General features: G+C 50.0%; 1 protein-coding gene across 2 annotated transcripts in view; it reads left to right on the top strand.

The window, feature by feature from the left end:
* The first annotated feature begins 1,674 nt into the window (after nucleotides 1–1,674).
* RAD18 (RAD18 E3 ubiquitin protein ligase) overlaps nucleotides 1,675–16,350 on the top strand; it is a 75,399-nt gene continuing 60,723 nt past the window's right edge. For both annotated transcript variants that reach the window (XM_007522261.3, XM_060180782.1), the window contains exons 1-4: nucleotides 1,675–1,817; nucleotides 6,273–6,354; nucleotides 13,037–13,098; nucleotides 15,206–15,276. In XM_007522261.3, coding sequence (XP_007522323.1) covers nucleotides 1,767–1,817; nucleotides 6,273–6,354; nucleotides 13,037–13,098; nucleotides 15,206–15,276 — 266 coding nt within the window. In that variant the 5' untranslated portion in view covers nucleotides 1,675–1,766. The remainder of the gene's footprint in view (nucleotides 1,818–6,272; nucleotides 6,355–13,036; nucleotides 13,099–15,205; nucleotides 15,277–16,350) is intronic.

Below are 16,350 nucleotides of genomic sequence, written 5' to 3' on the forward strand. Positions count from 1 at the left end.
TAGGCACAGGATGGGAAAAATTAGTTCTGACTCAGGGGCCAGTGGTCCCTGAAGAAGAGAGGAAGAGAGCCCAAACAGAAGCCGTGCCCTCCCTACCCCTCTTGTACCCATCAGCCCCCCCCAAACCGCATCTGTGAAAGCACATTGTCCTTCCACTGTTTGCGTCACCGGGCGGCTTCAGGGTCTGACCAAAGTTAAGCACCACAACAACTCCCCCTTAAACGAATGAGGCCAGAACCACAGGGTGACAGCGGGAGCGTCAGGGTGTGCCCCAGAGACACCACTGTCCCCCCCGCACAGAGAGCCTAGCAGAGCCCAAAGCACATGGTGGGGGAGCCCTGAACAGACAGGCAGATCCGTGCTGGCCAGCACCTCTCAGCTGGGAAGCGGGCACTCACATCCACTTGCGGAGAGTGGAAATCAACAGAAGGTTGCTAGAAAAACGAGCTTCACTTTTCTAAGAGAGAAAAAGGTCTAAGTGACCAAACAGCTTTGAAAGCAATCACACTGAACTTTTGAAGTCACAGGAGAGATGCCTGGGAAAGGGGCGGGAGCCCCAGCAACACCTGTTTCTCAGCAGTCTCAGGAGGTCACTGGCATTGCTTATCTTGTTGGTGCACATGGGAAGGAACCGGTGCCTTCCATAGTGGTGCCACTCTGCCAAGGAGTCCTGAATAATGGTCATGGCAAAGTGAGGCTGGGCAGCTTTCTTTATGGAAGACTTCAGGTTCTGCTCTCCTGGTCATCAGGGAAGGGGGGCAACCAGGTCATGCAGGGAAAGGGACGGTTTAAGTGATTAAGGCAGACAGCCAACCCAGCCTGACAGCCTGTCAAAAGTCCACCTGGCATTCGTGTGCCATGATGCACAGGGAAGCATCCCCACTGTCCTGCTGAAAGTGTGTCAAGAGTTCTCCACACTGCTAGAATCTTAGCAATTTTATAGTAAATCTCATGTAGTTGCTTAAATGAAGGGAAAAAAATCCTTTCTGTAGCTGTTAGGCTGACTGAGGTCACTGGACATGCACCCACAGGAGCCATCTCCAGGGAGTTGGGTAAACGGGGCTTCCTTAGCAAACAGAAAAGCTGCAGTTGACAGAGACTTCTGACGTAAGTACTAACATTGACGGAAGGGGCCCTGTCTATACTAGGACTTGCCTAAGAGACAGCTAGCTGGAAGGTTGCTAAGGGCCGCTGGAGGAGTGCTAGGTGAAAAACTGAATAGTCAGATTACAATAGATGAAAGGGCTCCTGCAAAATCCTGGCAGCCTAGTCTCCTCAGGACCAATACAGGACTCAAGGAAAGGATCTCCCCCTCACTTTTCTGAACCAAAGCTTCTTGCTCACAAGTAGCCATGACAATGTCCTGATGGGCCAAGGCTAAATAACAGGTATGAAGACTCTGCCTCCAGATGGGGCAGATCAGCAGCGCAATCACAAAGCGGGGAGGGAGAAGGATGTATGAGCCCATGGAAGGCCTGGCAAGGCCTGGCTTTGCTTTGATTCCCGGGCTGTGTGGGCCTCATATCCAGCACTCATTTACTGGTCCAGGGTGAGAGCAGGCTTCTCCATCATTTGTAGCCTAGAAGCCGCGAAGCCCCGCGCATGCGCAGTCTCAGCGTCGGCGCCCCGCCCCAGGACTACGATTCCCAGCAGAACCCGCGCGGCGGGGCGCGTCGCACACTGATGACGTCACTCAAAAGCGCGGGTAATTTCGAGCGGGCAGCTGGGCGCGCACTGCCGGTTCCCTCCGCTGCGGGACCGGGACCATGGACCCCCTGGCAGAGCCTCGGTGGCCCCCGGGCCTGGCCGTCATGAAGGTGAGCACTCCGGGGGCGGTGGGACCCCTCGAGAGACCGGCCCAGCCTGGGGGGCTGTTCAGCTGGGTGGGGGGCTCCCAGGACTGCGTCTCCCCTACCCGTCCGCGGGTTTCGAGGCAGCTGCTGCTCCCTGGAGTTGGGGTGCAGGCTGGGCCCGGGGAGCTGGGGTGCAGGCTGGGCCCGCGGAGCTGGGGTGCAGGCTGGGCCCGGGGAGCTGGGTGCAGGCTGGGCCCGGGGAGCTGGGGTGCAGGCTGGGCCCGGGGAGCTGGGGTGCTGGCTGGGCCCGCGGAGCTGGGGTGCTGGCTGGGCCCGGGGAGCTGGGGTGCAGATTTAGTCCTGGGAGCATTCTTCCCTGCAGTTCTTCTTCCTGCCTCTCCCATTCTCCCCTTCCTCCTTTTTATGCCTCTTTTAAGCTTGATGTGTTAATGAACCAGAGCATCTAGTGCAGGTGATGGGGCGGGTGGGGCTGGGGCCTCTTTCTGCAGATCTACTGCTTTGTCACCATGTCACCTCCCGGATGGCGCTTCTCAAAATACTTACTTGGTTATGAATAGAGGCGACTAGAGAGTGAGAGCGAGAAAGCCAGAGCATCGCTCTGGCAGGGGACTGAACTCAGGACCCCACGTCTGCAGGCCCATCTCTTGTTCTCGCAGACGTGCCTGCCCCTCACAGCTGCCTTGTGCTCCTGGCAAGGTGAGCCCATGTGGGCCTGCCATGGAGGCAGCCCAGATTCTTCAGGTTTGCTTAGGGTCAGGGACTCTGCGCAGTGTCCCTCAGGACCAAGTGACTGGAGACTCACTGCTCAATCCCCTGCCCTTCATAATTTTCCTTTTTTTTAAAGAATTTTTTATTTATAATTTTTAATAATTAATTAATTAATTAATTCCCTGTTGTTGCCCTTGTTGCTTTATTGTTGTAATTATTGTTGTCGTTGTTGGATAGGACAGAGAGAAATGGAGAGAGGAGGAGAAGACAGAGGGGGAGAGAAAGATAGACACCTGCAGACCTGCTTCACCGCTTGTGAAGCTACTTCTCTGCAGGTGGGGAGCCAGGGGCACGGACTGGGATCCTTACGCCAGTCTTTGCACTTTGTGCCACGTGCGCTTAAGCCGCTACACTACGGCCCGACTCCCTTATTTATTAATGAGAAACATAGGGGGAGAGAGAAAGAGCCAGATGTCACTCTGGCACATGTGCTGCTGGGGATTGAACTCAGGACCTCAGGCTTGAGAGTCCAATGCTTATCCATTGTGCCACCTCCCGGACCACAATTTTCCTTTTTTTTTTTTTTTTTTAATGCCTCCAGGGTTATCACTGGGGCTTGGTGCCTGCACTACAAATCTACGGTTCCTGGAGGCCACCTTTTCCCCATTGTTGATGATGTTTGTTGTTGCTGTTATTATAATTGTTACAGCTGTTGTTGTTGGATAGGACAGAGAGAAATGGAGAGAGGAGGGGAAGACAGAGATGGGGAGAGAAAGATAGACACATGCAGACCTGCTTCAGCTCTGAAGCGAACCCCCCATGCAGGTGGGGAGCCAGGAGCTTGACCGGGATCCTTGCATGGGTCCTTGTGCTTTGTATTATGTGTGCTTAACCCGCTGTGCTTCTGCCTCCCTTTTTTTATTACCTCCAGGATTATCACTGGGGCTCAGTGCTTGCACAATGAGACTACTATTCTTTGCAGCCCCCTTTTTTCTATTTCTTTTTTATTTTGAGAGGATAGAGAGAAATTGAATGGGGGAAGGGGAGATTGAGAGAGAGATAGAGACAGAGACACTTGCAGACTTGCTTCACCACTCGTTAAACTTCCTCTCTATGGATGGGGGGCAGGGGCTTGAACCTGGTTCCTTGTGCATGTGCCCTCAACCCACTGGGCCACCGCCCGAACCCCGTGATTATTTTCTTTTCTGACTATGGGCAAGATCGCTCTCTCCTTTCTGTCCCGAGTTCCGTAAACTTGGGGCTTTACCCATCCCGCTCCTCCTGAGCCTGACTTTGAGGGTGCAGAGAAGTGACTAGGCCTCACTTTTTCTGCTGGGGTCTTAGGCCGTCTCGTGCCAGCATGCTGACTCTGACAGGAACTAGGAAAGCTGTGGTGTCCAGGTGGTGGTGGCTTTGGCACCAAGATGTCATGGCAAGAACATGGCTTCGGATTCCGGTGGTCCTGGGTTCAAGCTCACACTTGAGTTGTGCTGTGAGTGAGCCGCTTCATGTTGCTGAGCCCGAGTTTCACCTGTGCACTGGAAGTAAGATCACACAGCTTGAGGGGTGGTTTTGTGAACAGTTGGAATCACTTTGGTGTTAACTTCTTGGGTTTAACTCAGTCAGTCATAGGGCCTATAGGTCCGGCCTTTAAAATTGGACAGTACAGGCTGTGGACTCCCTGAGCTTGTCGTGGAGTTTCCAGCTCGTGCTTGTGTTGCTGTGTATTGTGGGTCTAGATCTGCACTGATTCTTCAAAATCTCCATTGGAGCATCAACGTTTCCCAGAGCTTTCATTGTCCTTGGAATGAACACACACACACACACACACACACACACACACACACACACACACACACACACAGTTGGATAGAGACAGAGGGGAATTGAGAGGAGAGGGAGAGATAGAGAGGGAGAGAGGGAGAGAGGGAGAGAGACACCTACAGCCCTGCTTCACCACTAGTGAAGCTTTCCCCCTGCAGGTAGGGAGCCGGGGCTAGAACCCCAGTCCTTGCACACTGTAATGTGAGCACTTGACCAGGTATGCCACCACCTGGCCCCTGGAAGTATATTTTTAATGACTATATTAATTCATCCTGGACTTTTGATGACATTGCTGTCTTGTCGTTTGTATTTTTAAACCTTAGGTGATAACGTTCATAGTTCAGAAAGCCTCCCTCCCAGCTCTCCCTCTGGTGACCCAGTTCCTGACCGCTGTGCCTGTTAGTTGTCACTTTGTGTGTGTGTGTGTTTCACAATATGTACACACAGGCAGAGATAAAAATAGGAGTCGTTCTTCTTGCCCCATCTCTGTCTTAACAGAGCTAGTAGACCAGGGCTACTTTCTGTACTTCCTTTTTTTTTTTTTACTCCCATTTACCTTGGCATTCTTTCCATTTCCAGCACCTGACAGAACCTCCTCCTTTCTTCTCTTTTTCTCCCCTGCCCCTAAACATTTCTTCAGTTTTCTACTGAAGGAGTGACATTTTATTTGAAACAGTTTCCAACATTTTAGGTTGGCAGAATTGCATCCCTTTCCTGTCTGGCTTCCATCCAGATGACACACATCTCTGACCCCGGCCCTTCCCTGGGCTCTGTCATTCATTGTCTGCACCACGTAGCTCCTGCATGAAGTGACGGCCCCGGGGCGGGGGCAGGAAGTCTGGTCCCCATGCCATGTGTGTAGCCACCCTGGGGATAGATTTCTCATTTCTGAAATGAGGGTTTTTGGGGAGGGATGTTATTTTTATAATTATTTAAAAAAATTAATAGTGATGATTTATTAATAATGATTAACAAGATTATAAGATAACTGGTTTAATTCCATATAGTTCCATGTCATTCTCTCCATTGGAAGCTTCCCTATTTTTTATCCCTCTGAGACTGTGGACCAAAATTCTTCTTATTTTATTTATTTGTTTATTTATTTGCCTTCAGGGTTATCCCTGGGCTCGATGCCTGCACTATGAGTCCACTGCTCCTGGCAGCCATCTTTTTTCCATTGTTGTTGGTGCTGCTGCTGTTGTTGGATAGGACAGAGAGAAATTGAGAGAGGAGGGAAATGGGGGGGGGGGAGAAAGATAGACACCTGCAGACCTGCTTCTCCACCTGTGACGTGATCCTTCTGCAAGTGGGGAGCTGTGGGTTTGAACCAGAATCTTTGCGTGGATCCTTGTGGCATGAAGCGCAAGGACCCCGGTTCGAGCCCCCGGCTCCCCACCTGCAGGGCGGTGGCTTCACAAGTGGTGAAGCAGGTCTGCAGGTGTCTGTCTTTTTCTCTCTCCTCTCTTGATTTCTATCTGTCCTATCCAGCAACAATGACAACAACAATAACAAGGGCAACGAAATGGGAAAAAATGGCTTTTAGGAGCAGTGGCTTCATAGTGCAGGCGCCAAGCCCCAACGATGACCATGGAGGCAAAAAAAGAATAAGAGCTGGAAACGTGGGAAGTGGAGCAGGAGTGAAGAGATGCTTGTGTGTAAGGGTTGACTGTTGGCCCAGGCATCTGCATAGTGCCAGCCTACCTGTCTCGGGCCTTTTGGGTAACCCAGCGTCTGAATGCGTGAGAATTACCTAGGCTGTACTTGCCATTGTCCATCGTGGTCTGTCTGGCGCTGGCTTTTGGGTCTGCGTATCTGACGAGAAAGCACTCAGTGAAATGGCCCTATGCGCTGGGATGGAAGAGGGCTTCTGTGGCAGCCGGTCCAAGTTAGTCTCTCTGACGCGTGACCCGCACTTCTGCGTTTCAGACAGTAGATGACCTGCTGCGGTGTGGGATCTGCTTCGACTATTTCAACATCGCCATGATGATCCCGCAGTGCTCACATAACTGTAAGTACGTGTCGTGTCTGCCAGTCAGTAACAAGTGTCTTTTTTTTTTTTTTTTTTTTTTACATTAATGGTAACTTCACAGCATAGGTAAGCACACAGATTTATTGATCTGTCGCTCAGGCCTGTGCCACCACTCACCACTTCCTTGAATGTTGACGATTTGACGGCGCTCTTGATAGCTGCCCCCACGTCCCCCTGGATGTTTCTGTGCCTTTTACGGAGTCTGTGGCCATCGGACTTTTGGTCAGTGGTCTATGGGTCTTTAACTGCCAGGCACTTTTAGATATTAACTTTCAGGATTGTGTTTCATCGGACAAGCTGTTCAACTCAGTAGTCGGTTAGCACAGGCTTCTGTGCTTTCAAAGTCCCACTGGTCCCACCCCTGAGCGCCGTTCAGACAGTTCCGTGCCTGCTTGCTGTGTGATGTGGAAAGGCCCACGCTGCAGCCTTTGCTTGTGTTTCTGTAGTTCAGGCTTTCACACTGTCACTTGGGAATATTTGGCCTGGAGTGAACCTGTCATTATTCAAGGCCTGGCCCTCTGATGCCTGGGAGATCTGGACCCAGGATGTCTCTTGTCCTCATTCTCGAGTTGATTTGTCTTGGGAAGAAAAACAACAATAACAAATAAGTTTGTCTCAGGACTGTTTCCAGTGGCTACTAGAAGTAGCTTTGGTGAAATTGTTTCTGTAGAGAACATTGCCGTGAGCACTGATTTCATAAGAGACACTCAGGCCAGCTCCTGGCTCCCCGCTGGTGAGTTCGCAAGTGCCCGGCCAGCCAAATGTAACACTCTCAGTTTGGAGGTTGGGGATACCTCAGCTGTTAGAGTGCATGGCTTACTGTGTGTCCCCAGCACCAACTGGGGAAGCTCCAGGGTTGGTGGGGTGATGCTGCGTCTCGTCCTCACCCTCCATCTCTCTAAAATAAAGAATGAGAACACTGGTCTGGGAAGGCCCTGGGTTCATTCCCTAGTCCATGAAACCGAAACAGGTGAGTTTGACCTTGAAAGACGGTCGTAAGATTTAACCTCCTCCGGTGTTGGGGGAGTGCTGCAGGCCACAGACCTGAAGAAATGCTAGTTGCCTTCCAGACCGGACCTAGATGTGTAACCAAGATCAGTTTTGGACAGACGTTTGACTGTCTTCTGTGTGTCCGTAGCCTTGTTCCTTGTTCCTTCTCTGTCGCTTCTCTCGCTGTCTTCCTCTCTGTGTCGTTGTTATCTCATAATGACATTGATTCCTTTCTTAGGCTTCTCCCGCAGCTCGTTTCTTGGGTTACTATGGGGCTGTCATGTTTCTACTGATGTCTTTGCCTGTCTTGCTGCCAGGGGCTCCGTGCCTGCACTGTAAACCCACTGAATGTTCTGCTCCCAGTGGATCCCCCCCCATGCCTTTCCCACCTTTTATGTGGTCGAGACTGAGAAACAGAGATGGGGAGAGAGAAACACCTGCAGTACTGCTCCACCGCTTGTGAAGCTGCCCCCCTGCAGGTGGGGACCGGGACTTGAACCCGGGTCCTCATGCATATAGCATGTGCGCCCTACCTGAGCACCAGCGCCGGGCTCCAGCAGTGTGATGACTTCACTTGGAAACAGCCACTTTAGCACTGCCCTCCCTTGATGCTGAGGCCAGAGATGGTATGTTGACATTTTCAGATAGAGAGACAGACAGACAGACAGAAGGAGAGAGAGAAGGACACCATGGCATGGTGGCTTCTCCATATCTGAGGGCTGAGGGTTTGTTTCCTGGTACTCATAAAATTACAAAAAACCCAAAAAACAAAAAACCAGCATTTAGCCTTTATGTCCTTAGAGCTGGCATTGGCGTTCTTCTTTCTCTTTTTCCTTTTTCTTTTCTTTCTTATTGATTGATTGATTTTTGCCAGAGGCTTACACCTACTCTGGTAAACTTTTTTTTTTTTCCTTTAACGTTCAGTCAGAGAGAGCAAGAGACAGAGAGCAAGAGACAGAGAGAGAGCAAGAGACAGAGAGAGAGCAAGAGACAGAGAGCAGAACCATCATGGCACTTGGACCATTCCTGGAGCTTCCCGTGCTGCTCCCTGGCGTGTGCTGAGTGGTGCTGGGTCCTCACACGTGGCAAAGTGTGCACTCTACTGGGGTGAACTTTCTCTCGACCCCCGCTGTCTGCCTCTGAGAGGAACTCTAGAGGGGAGCATGATCGTAGATTTCACCCACATCCCTCTTGACCCGGAAGGCTTTTCCGACCTTTTGGCGTCGTCCCTCCAGACCGGATTAGGTCTTCCTTTGCTTCCAGTGTTCTGTTTTAGGTCCTCCTTGTGGCGCCGTGCTTCTCAGATGACTCCCAACACCCACCCCCACTCCCACCCCCACTTGGTAGGAGCCAGGTGCAGCATTGTCTTGGGGCGGGCGGCTCCCCACCACTTCTGCTCCGTAGACATGTCGAGCTGTCGTCTGAAGGGCCTTCGTTCTGTGTGTGTTTTGGGTGCAAGTGATGCATCCCCGGAGTCCTGAACGTTTGAGGGAGCTTCACTGGCAGGAAGCCAGGTGGCTGATCCACGTTCAGGCTGTCAGCGTGTTGGCAGGGGCGTGGGCACATGGACTGGCTCCAGCCGAGAGGCACCAGGAGGTTGAGATGACTCCAGTGCCATTTGGGTTTTTTGTTTTTTGGTTTTGTTTTTGACTTGCACAGCTTTTCCGGCTGGGTAAATGACAAGCACTCCAGATGTCTCCCCATAGATGGAGTCACTGGACTCCCTGACATCACTGCTCTCTCAAAGAGGACTGGCAGGCATTCTTCTTTGCTTTTTATAGATTTTAATTAATCGAGGCTTGTTTTGGAATAAACAGCAATTTAATTCTCTTTTTAAAAACTAGACAGAAGGATGATGTATTCCGTTTACTGGCATTGCTACATTAACAGGCAGTGTGAGAGTCTCTCAGGCAAAAGATGAGTGTGTTTCTCATCTGACTCCTCCGGGGGTGGCTCTGGGAAGAGGTAGGGACTCGGGTCCTGCTGGGCTGAGCTCTGGAGCACCGCAGGAATGCTGGGTTCTGGTTGGCAGGTCATTTCATCAGCAGTCCATAAACTAGCACTCGCCCCCCCCCCCCATACACACACAGACTGGTTTTAGAAGTTTCTTTTTCACCTTTAGAAGGCTGGACTTTTGGTATTTGGTAGCTGCGGAGAGCTGCGTCTCCTGTCTGAGGTGAGAAATGTCTCCCCAGAAGCTTGGCTATTTCTTTGAAGCTGCCCTTTCCTTCTTAATGTCATCCCCCGACCCCCAGGCACGCAGTGCTCCCAGCTGGGCTCCCGGGTGGAGAGAGGAGCTCTCACTGGTCAGCAAAGCCACCTAGGGACCTGCTGCTGCATGGTCTTGACAGGAGTGTCCTGTTTGCTCATCAGAGTGAACTGTGTGGTTCCCCGGTGTCCCCGGTGCATGCTTGGTGTAGACAGGTAGGCGGAAGGTGAGCCAAGGCGGAACCACTTTGGACTGGGGTCTGGACTCAGAACAACACATAGGTTCTGACATGAGGCCGCAGAGTCAGCTCTGTCTGGCCGCCTCACCCTGCAGTCGTGGGCACATGTCAGTCCGCTCATGAAATAGTTGTGTGCATCGTGTGAGTACATTCTACACACATGTCATAGGTTCTTAAAATAACCAGTTAAAAATCAGTCAGGAGGAGCCAGGAGGTAGCCTTCAGGTAGGACACATCCTCTGGCATGTGTGAGGACCCAGCTTTGAGCCCTGGCCAGCACACGGGGGCTCCCATGCAAGGGAAGCTTCAGGGGCTGGGGAGAGTGCTGGGGTGTCTCTCCTTCCTTCTTACTCTCACCCCTTCTAGTTTCTCACGCTCTGTCCAAAAAATAAAAAAATTGAAAAAAAGAAGAGAAAAAGAAAGCTCAGAGGGCCGTAGAACCCTGTATGTGGAAAGCCATGGTGAAACCCCCCAGTTGAAGTGGTAAGTAATTAAATAAGTAAATAAAAATTCTGTCAAGAATTTGTCCTTGTGAGCTCTGTGACTGTGACTGAGTACACTAGGCCCCACACTGCGTCTTGCATCTTACAGAGTGGGCCACTGTTAGTACAGCCTTAGGTTGTTGTAAGAAGGAAAGCAGAGGCCCGGCAGCAGGGGCCCCGGCTTTGTGCTTGGCAGGGCTCTGGAACAGGGGTCTCGCAGCCCAGGCCACGACAGAAAGAAATGAGGATCGTGGTGTCTCCAGATGGTTGCTCTTCTTCCTTCCCCTCTGAAAGGACTGGGATTTAAAATAATAATAATAGGGTGTCGGGCAGTAGCGCAGCGGGTTAAGTGCACATGGCGCAGAGTGCAGGGGCAGGCATCAGGATCCCTGTTCAAGCCCCCGCTCCCCACTTGCAGGGGGTTGCTTTGCAAGCGGTGAAGCAGGTCTGCAGGTGTCTGTCTTTCTCTCCTCCTCTCTGTCTTCCCCTCCTCTCTCCACTTCTCTTTGTCCTATCCAGCAACAACAACAGCTATGGCAACAATAACAACTACAACAAGCACAACAACAAGGGCAACAAAATGGGAAAAATGGCCTCTAGGAACAGTGGATTCATGGTGTAGGCACCGAGCCCCAGCAAGAACCCTGGAGGCAAAAATAATAATAATAATAATAATAACAACAGTAATAATAATAATAGATTCAGTAATGTTATTTATTTATTTTTACGGAGCACTGCTTGGTTGGTTCTGGCTTATGGTGGTGCCTGGGGTTGAATCTGGGACCTTAAAGCCTCAGAAAGATTTATTTATTATTTTAATTATCTTTATTTATTGGATAGAGAGCCAGAAATCAAGAGAGAAGGGGGAAATAGGGGGAGAGAGAGAAAGAGAGACACCTGCAGCCCTGCTTCACCACTCACAAAGCTTCCCCCTGCAGGTGGGGACCAGGGACTCAAGTTTGGGCCCTTGCTCACTGTAGCATGTGCGCTCAGTCAAGTGTACCACTACCTGGCCCCAGTTTATTCACTTGACCAGCAGACTATCTTCTTGGCCCCAGGGAATTCTTTTAAAAATCTGGCTGCCACTTTGAGTATCACTGTGTTGTTTGTTTGTTTTTAGAGCACTGCTTAGCTCTGGCTTGTGGTGGTGCCAGGGATTGAACCTGGAACTTTGGAACCTCTGGCATTAAAGTTGTTTGCATAACCATTATGCTATCTCCCCGGCATGATATGCATCTCTCTTTTTTTCTCCTAATTTTAAAAATTATCTTTATTTATTGGATAGAGACAGCCAGAAATCAAGAGAAAAGAGAGACACCTGCAGCCCTGCTTCACCAATTGCAAAGCTTTCCCCCTGCAGATGGGGACTGGGGGCTTGAACCTGGGTCCTTGTGCACTGTAACACGTGCACTCAACCAGGTGCGCCATCACGCGGCCCCCATATGTATCTCTTTTATAATGTCAGCATACGCTCTACTGAGTGAGCTACCTCCCAGCCCCTAAATTCTTTTTGATGAAACCCTTTCAGTTACTTTAGTTTGGTTGTTAGTCATTGAGCTAATACTGAGGTCCATTAGTTATAACTTTATCCCCCCCCCACACACACACACCAGACCACCAGAAACTTGGCTGGTGGGGACTAAACCTCAGATCTTTGGTGCCTCAGGTGTGAAAGTTGTTTTTTGCAGAACCTCTGTGATACCACCCCAGCCAAGCCACATCTGTTTTTATTTTCTTTGAGAGATCATTTTACTTTGTATGGGGAATTAAAAAAAAAAAAAAATATATATATATATATATATATGTATATATATTATTTGTTTTAATGAGAGCTACAGAGAGAAAAGGAGGGGGGCACAACCAGAGATAGATAGATAGATAGATAGATAGATAGATAGATAGATAGATGGAGCACAACTAGAGCATTGCTCAGCTTCTGGTGGTGTGGGGGATTGAACCTGGGACTTTAGAGCCTCAGGCACAAGAGACTTATTGTAGAACCATTATGCTGTGCCCTAGCCTGGTGTGGGGGGATTTAGTGAATGTTGGCATCCTGCTTAAATCATAAGGAGTCGTTACACTGAACTGTACCATAGTTGCCATCCTGTGGGGTTGTTGGAGAGTCGTGATGTATCTTGTGTGCTGAAAACCATGAGGTTCCGACAAGCCAGTACTCTCAGCAACTCCCTCTCCCTTCCATAGTCTTCTCTTCCTGCTCACCACAAAATAATGGCAGGTTCAGTTTAGAGTCAGGATGTAGAAAGCACTATCTGCTAACTGGACGCGGAGCATTTCTTAACATGTTTGCAAACTTCATGTTTTCTATTTAAAAGTATTAGGTGGGTGTGGGTGGGGACTCAGTGGGTAAAATAGACTTGCATGTCTAAGGCCCTGGGTTCGACCTCTGGTACAACACATGCCGAAACAGTGTCCTGGTCTGTGTCTGTGATGACGGTGACGGCCGTCAGACTGCAGAGCTGTGTGTCGGGCTCCCAGGGTCTGAAATATTCAGGCACTTACATAGGATTATGCTGGAAGTCAGATTCCTGGCTGGGGGTAGATAGCAGAACAGTTCTGCAAAGAGGTTCCAAAGTCCCAGGTTCGATACCCCCGTCCCTCACCATAAACCAGGGCTGAGCAATGCTCTGGTAGAAAAAAAAACAAAACAAAGTCAGATTCCCATATAACTGATGTGACTTCACTCATTTAGGTTTGTTGTTGTTGTTTGTTTGTTTTTTGCAGACTGCTCTCTCTGTATAAGAAAATTCCTGTCCTATAAAACACAGTGTCCGACATGTTGTGTGGTAAGTTTGCCTCGGTTCCTTTCTCCCTTATTGACTGATGTGAGTGAGTGTCTCCTGCCTCGTACACAAAAGGTCAAGGGAGAAGTGTGGCCGGCCAGCCACATTAATGGCATGTAGGCGAAGCACTGGGCTTTGCTCACTTTCCCATGAAGACTTCTGATACCTTGAGTGTATTTCACGAAGGAAAATATACTTTGAGATCAAAATGTAGTTCTCTAGATCTTACTACTGCCCATCTATATAGCTCATTAAAAAATTCTCTCTCACAGTGGGTAGAAACCCTAATGGCTATGTCATTCTTCTGTAAGTGAGTGGTCCTGGCATTTCTTCACAAAGTAAAGACAGACAGGCGCTGGGCTGAACCAGCCTTCCCAGCCCAGCAGCTTGTGCCCAAGGCATCCCCAGGGAGAGCACCAGGAGGCCTATTGCCCAGTATTTGCTGTGCTTCAAGCAGGAGAAAAGGTAGATTAAGCGGCAAAGTGGACAGAAACTGGAAGAAAGAAGAAAGAAGAGAAAGGTGTGACAGAAAGGAAGCAGGCGTGGGTGTTGGTTTGCCCCACCTGGCAAGGCCATGGAACTCTCCGGACTGCTGTGTACGAACCGTGCGTGAGCCCTGGTGCCACCATCCAGCTGTGGTCGCTCAGGGTGGCACCGCCATGCAGCTCGGGCTGCAGGGTTTATGCAGAACAGCCCCTTATCACCTTCCTCTTGCGCTCCTGAGAACCACTCTCAGTGCTTTTAAATTGGAAATACTGCATGCCTCTCCGGCTATTTGGACTTCAAACAGCACCTCTCTTGCTTTTCAGGATAAACTTTTGGGAAAACTGAGAGCTGACATTAAAAAGAAAAATCATTTTAAAATTGTGCCTGTGAGGGGCCGGATGTTGGTACACCCTGTAGGGCACACACATCACATGGGCAAGGACCTGGGTCCAAGCCCTGTGGGGCTGGGGCTTCACTAGCAGTGAAACGCCGGTGCAGGTGCCTCTGTCTCTTCCCTCTCAGTCTCTTCTGTCTCTACCCAAACTAAATAAACACACAGTAAAAAGAATAAGCTTTGAGAAGGACTGGTGAAGTGGGCAGCTAGCTCACCTGGGTGGTGCACTGCTTTGCCTTATGCTCAGACCGGCTTGGAGGCGAGCCCCCACTGCAGTGCAGGAAAGGAAGCCTCACCGGTGCTCCTTTCTCTCCCTCCCTCCCTCTCTCCCTCTCTCCCTTTGTCTCTGTTAAAAAAACAGAACGAAACAAAATGAGGCGCCACTTTCTAGTCATTAGAATGATGCAAATAAATAAATAGTGTCTGTGAGAGAGACGGGGCAACTCAGGCACTGTCCACGTCTGTGAAGCCCGACGTGTTCACCAGATGTGTTACTAGCTGGTGGCACTGGAGATTGGGCCTGGGGCCTCTGGAGTGCAGGGTGACCTGCTCTCTTCACACTGGCAGCTTAAAGAGGGATTTCCCCCCTCTCTCTCTCGCTCTCTCTCTCTCTCTCTCTCTTCTTTGCCTCTAGGGTTATTGATGGGGCTCTGTGCCTGCACTATGAATCCAATGCTCCTGTGGCCATTTTTTCAATTTTTTTTTTTTTTTGATAGGACAGAGAGAAATTGAGAGAGGAGGGGAAGGTAGGTAGGTAGGTAGGTAGTTATATAGATAGATAGGTAGATAGACAGACAGACAGACAGACCTGCAGACCTGCTTCACTGCCTGTGAAGTGACCCCTCCTGCAGGTGGGGAGCTGGGGGCTCGAACTAAGATCCTCGCGCAGACTCTTGTGCTTCTCTCCGTGTGTGCTTAACCCAGGGTGCGACCGCCTGGCCCCCTTAAGGAGGGATTCTTACTCCTCCTGGGCTTCACCTCTCCCAGCGCAGAGCATGGGCCATGCCCCCCTGAGCTTTGGAGGCTTGTATCTGCCGCCAGTCTGGAGACCCTGACTCACTGCATAAAGGCCCATGTTGGCCTGAGATGAAAGCGCCTTTCGGCGAGGCCTTCCTGGGAGATCTGGGGTAGAGAGTCTCAGGAGGATGGGCCACACGTCCTCACAGACAAGAGTCTGGCGCCTTAATTATGATTCCTGACCTTTTCCCATCTGCTGTTTTCTTTTTCTAGACAGTCACCGAGCCGGACCTGAAAAACAACCGCATTCTAGACGAGCTGGTAAAGAGCGTGAGCTGTGCACGGTATGACTTAGCACTGTGACTAACCCCTAACTGGTGAGGCTCTTGCCTTTCCTGTGTGGCCCTGCCTTTACTCTGCGTCGGGTGAAGCAGGGTTGCCCGTTTGGGGGGTGAAGGGGGGACATGGTGATGCCATTTATCACACAAGGCCAGTCTGTAGGTAACAGCTTCCTCCCCGGCCTCACTACAGCCTCCCACTGTGAGAAACAAGGGGTGTTGGGAGGGGACTCCAGATTTATCTTTTGGTGTCTGCCCACCCTCGCCCGAGAATTGCCCGCTTTCCTGGTCCTTTCATTGAAGAACGGAGCTGGCACGCTGAATGTCCTGGGGCTCAGCACCTCTCAGTCCCCTCACCAACGGGGAGCAGAGCTGGTGACAAGGCCACAGGTTCCCACCGTGATTGCTCCCGTGTGTGTGTTTGTGTGTGTGTGTGTTTTAAATATTAATCCACTAACTTTTAACCCACATACTCAGCATGCGTCAGCACGCCACATAGGAAGTGTTCTTGGCACTTTGGAAAGCTGAGACGTGTATCTTCTTAACTGCCAAGGCCATGGTCTTCAGTGAAAGGAAGTCTGGTCACCCTCAGGGATGGAAACAGTTTTATATTTCACCAAGTAGCACCTAAAAGTAATTTTATAAATATCTTTCTTCTGCCATTTTATTAGGGGAAATTACAGCTTAATAGGATAGTTGTTGACACATGGGTATAGTTTTCTTTTTTTCTTTATTAGTCATTTACAAAATTATAAAATAACAGGGTATAATTCCCCACCATTCTTACCACCAGAGTTCTGTGTTCCCATTCCCTCCATTGGAAACTGCAGTGGTTCTCCCAAGGTCACAAATATTGGATGACTATTTTTTTTTTATAACTATGTCTATCTATCTGTCTATCTGTCTATCTATCTATTTGCCTATTTTTTTTCAGTGGTCCTCCCTTCCATATTATTTTTTAATTTCTTTATGGGGGATTAATGGTTTACAGTGGACAGTAAATATAATAGTTTGTACATGCATAACATTTCCCAGTTTTCCACATAACAGTACAACCTCTCTTAGGTCCTCCTCTGCCAT

Source organism: Erinaceus europaeus, chromosome 21, assembly GCF_950295315.1.
Source record: "Erinaceus europaeus chromosome 21, mEriEur2.1, whole genome shotgun sequence".
Taxonomy (NCBI): Eukaryota; Metazoa; Chordata; class Mammalia; order Eulipotyphla; family Erinaceidae; genus Erinaceus; species Erinaceus europaeus.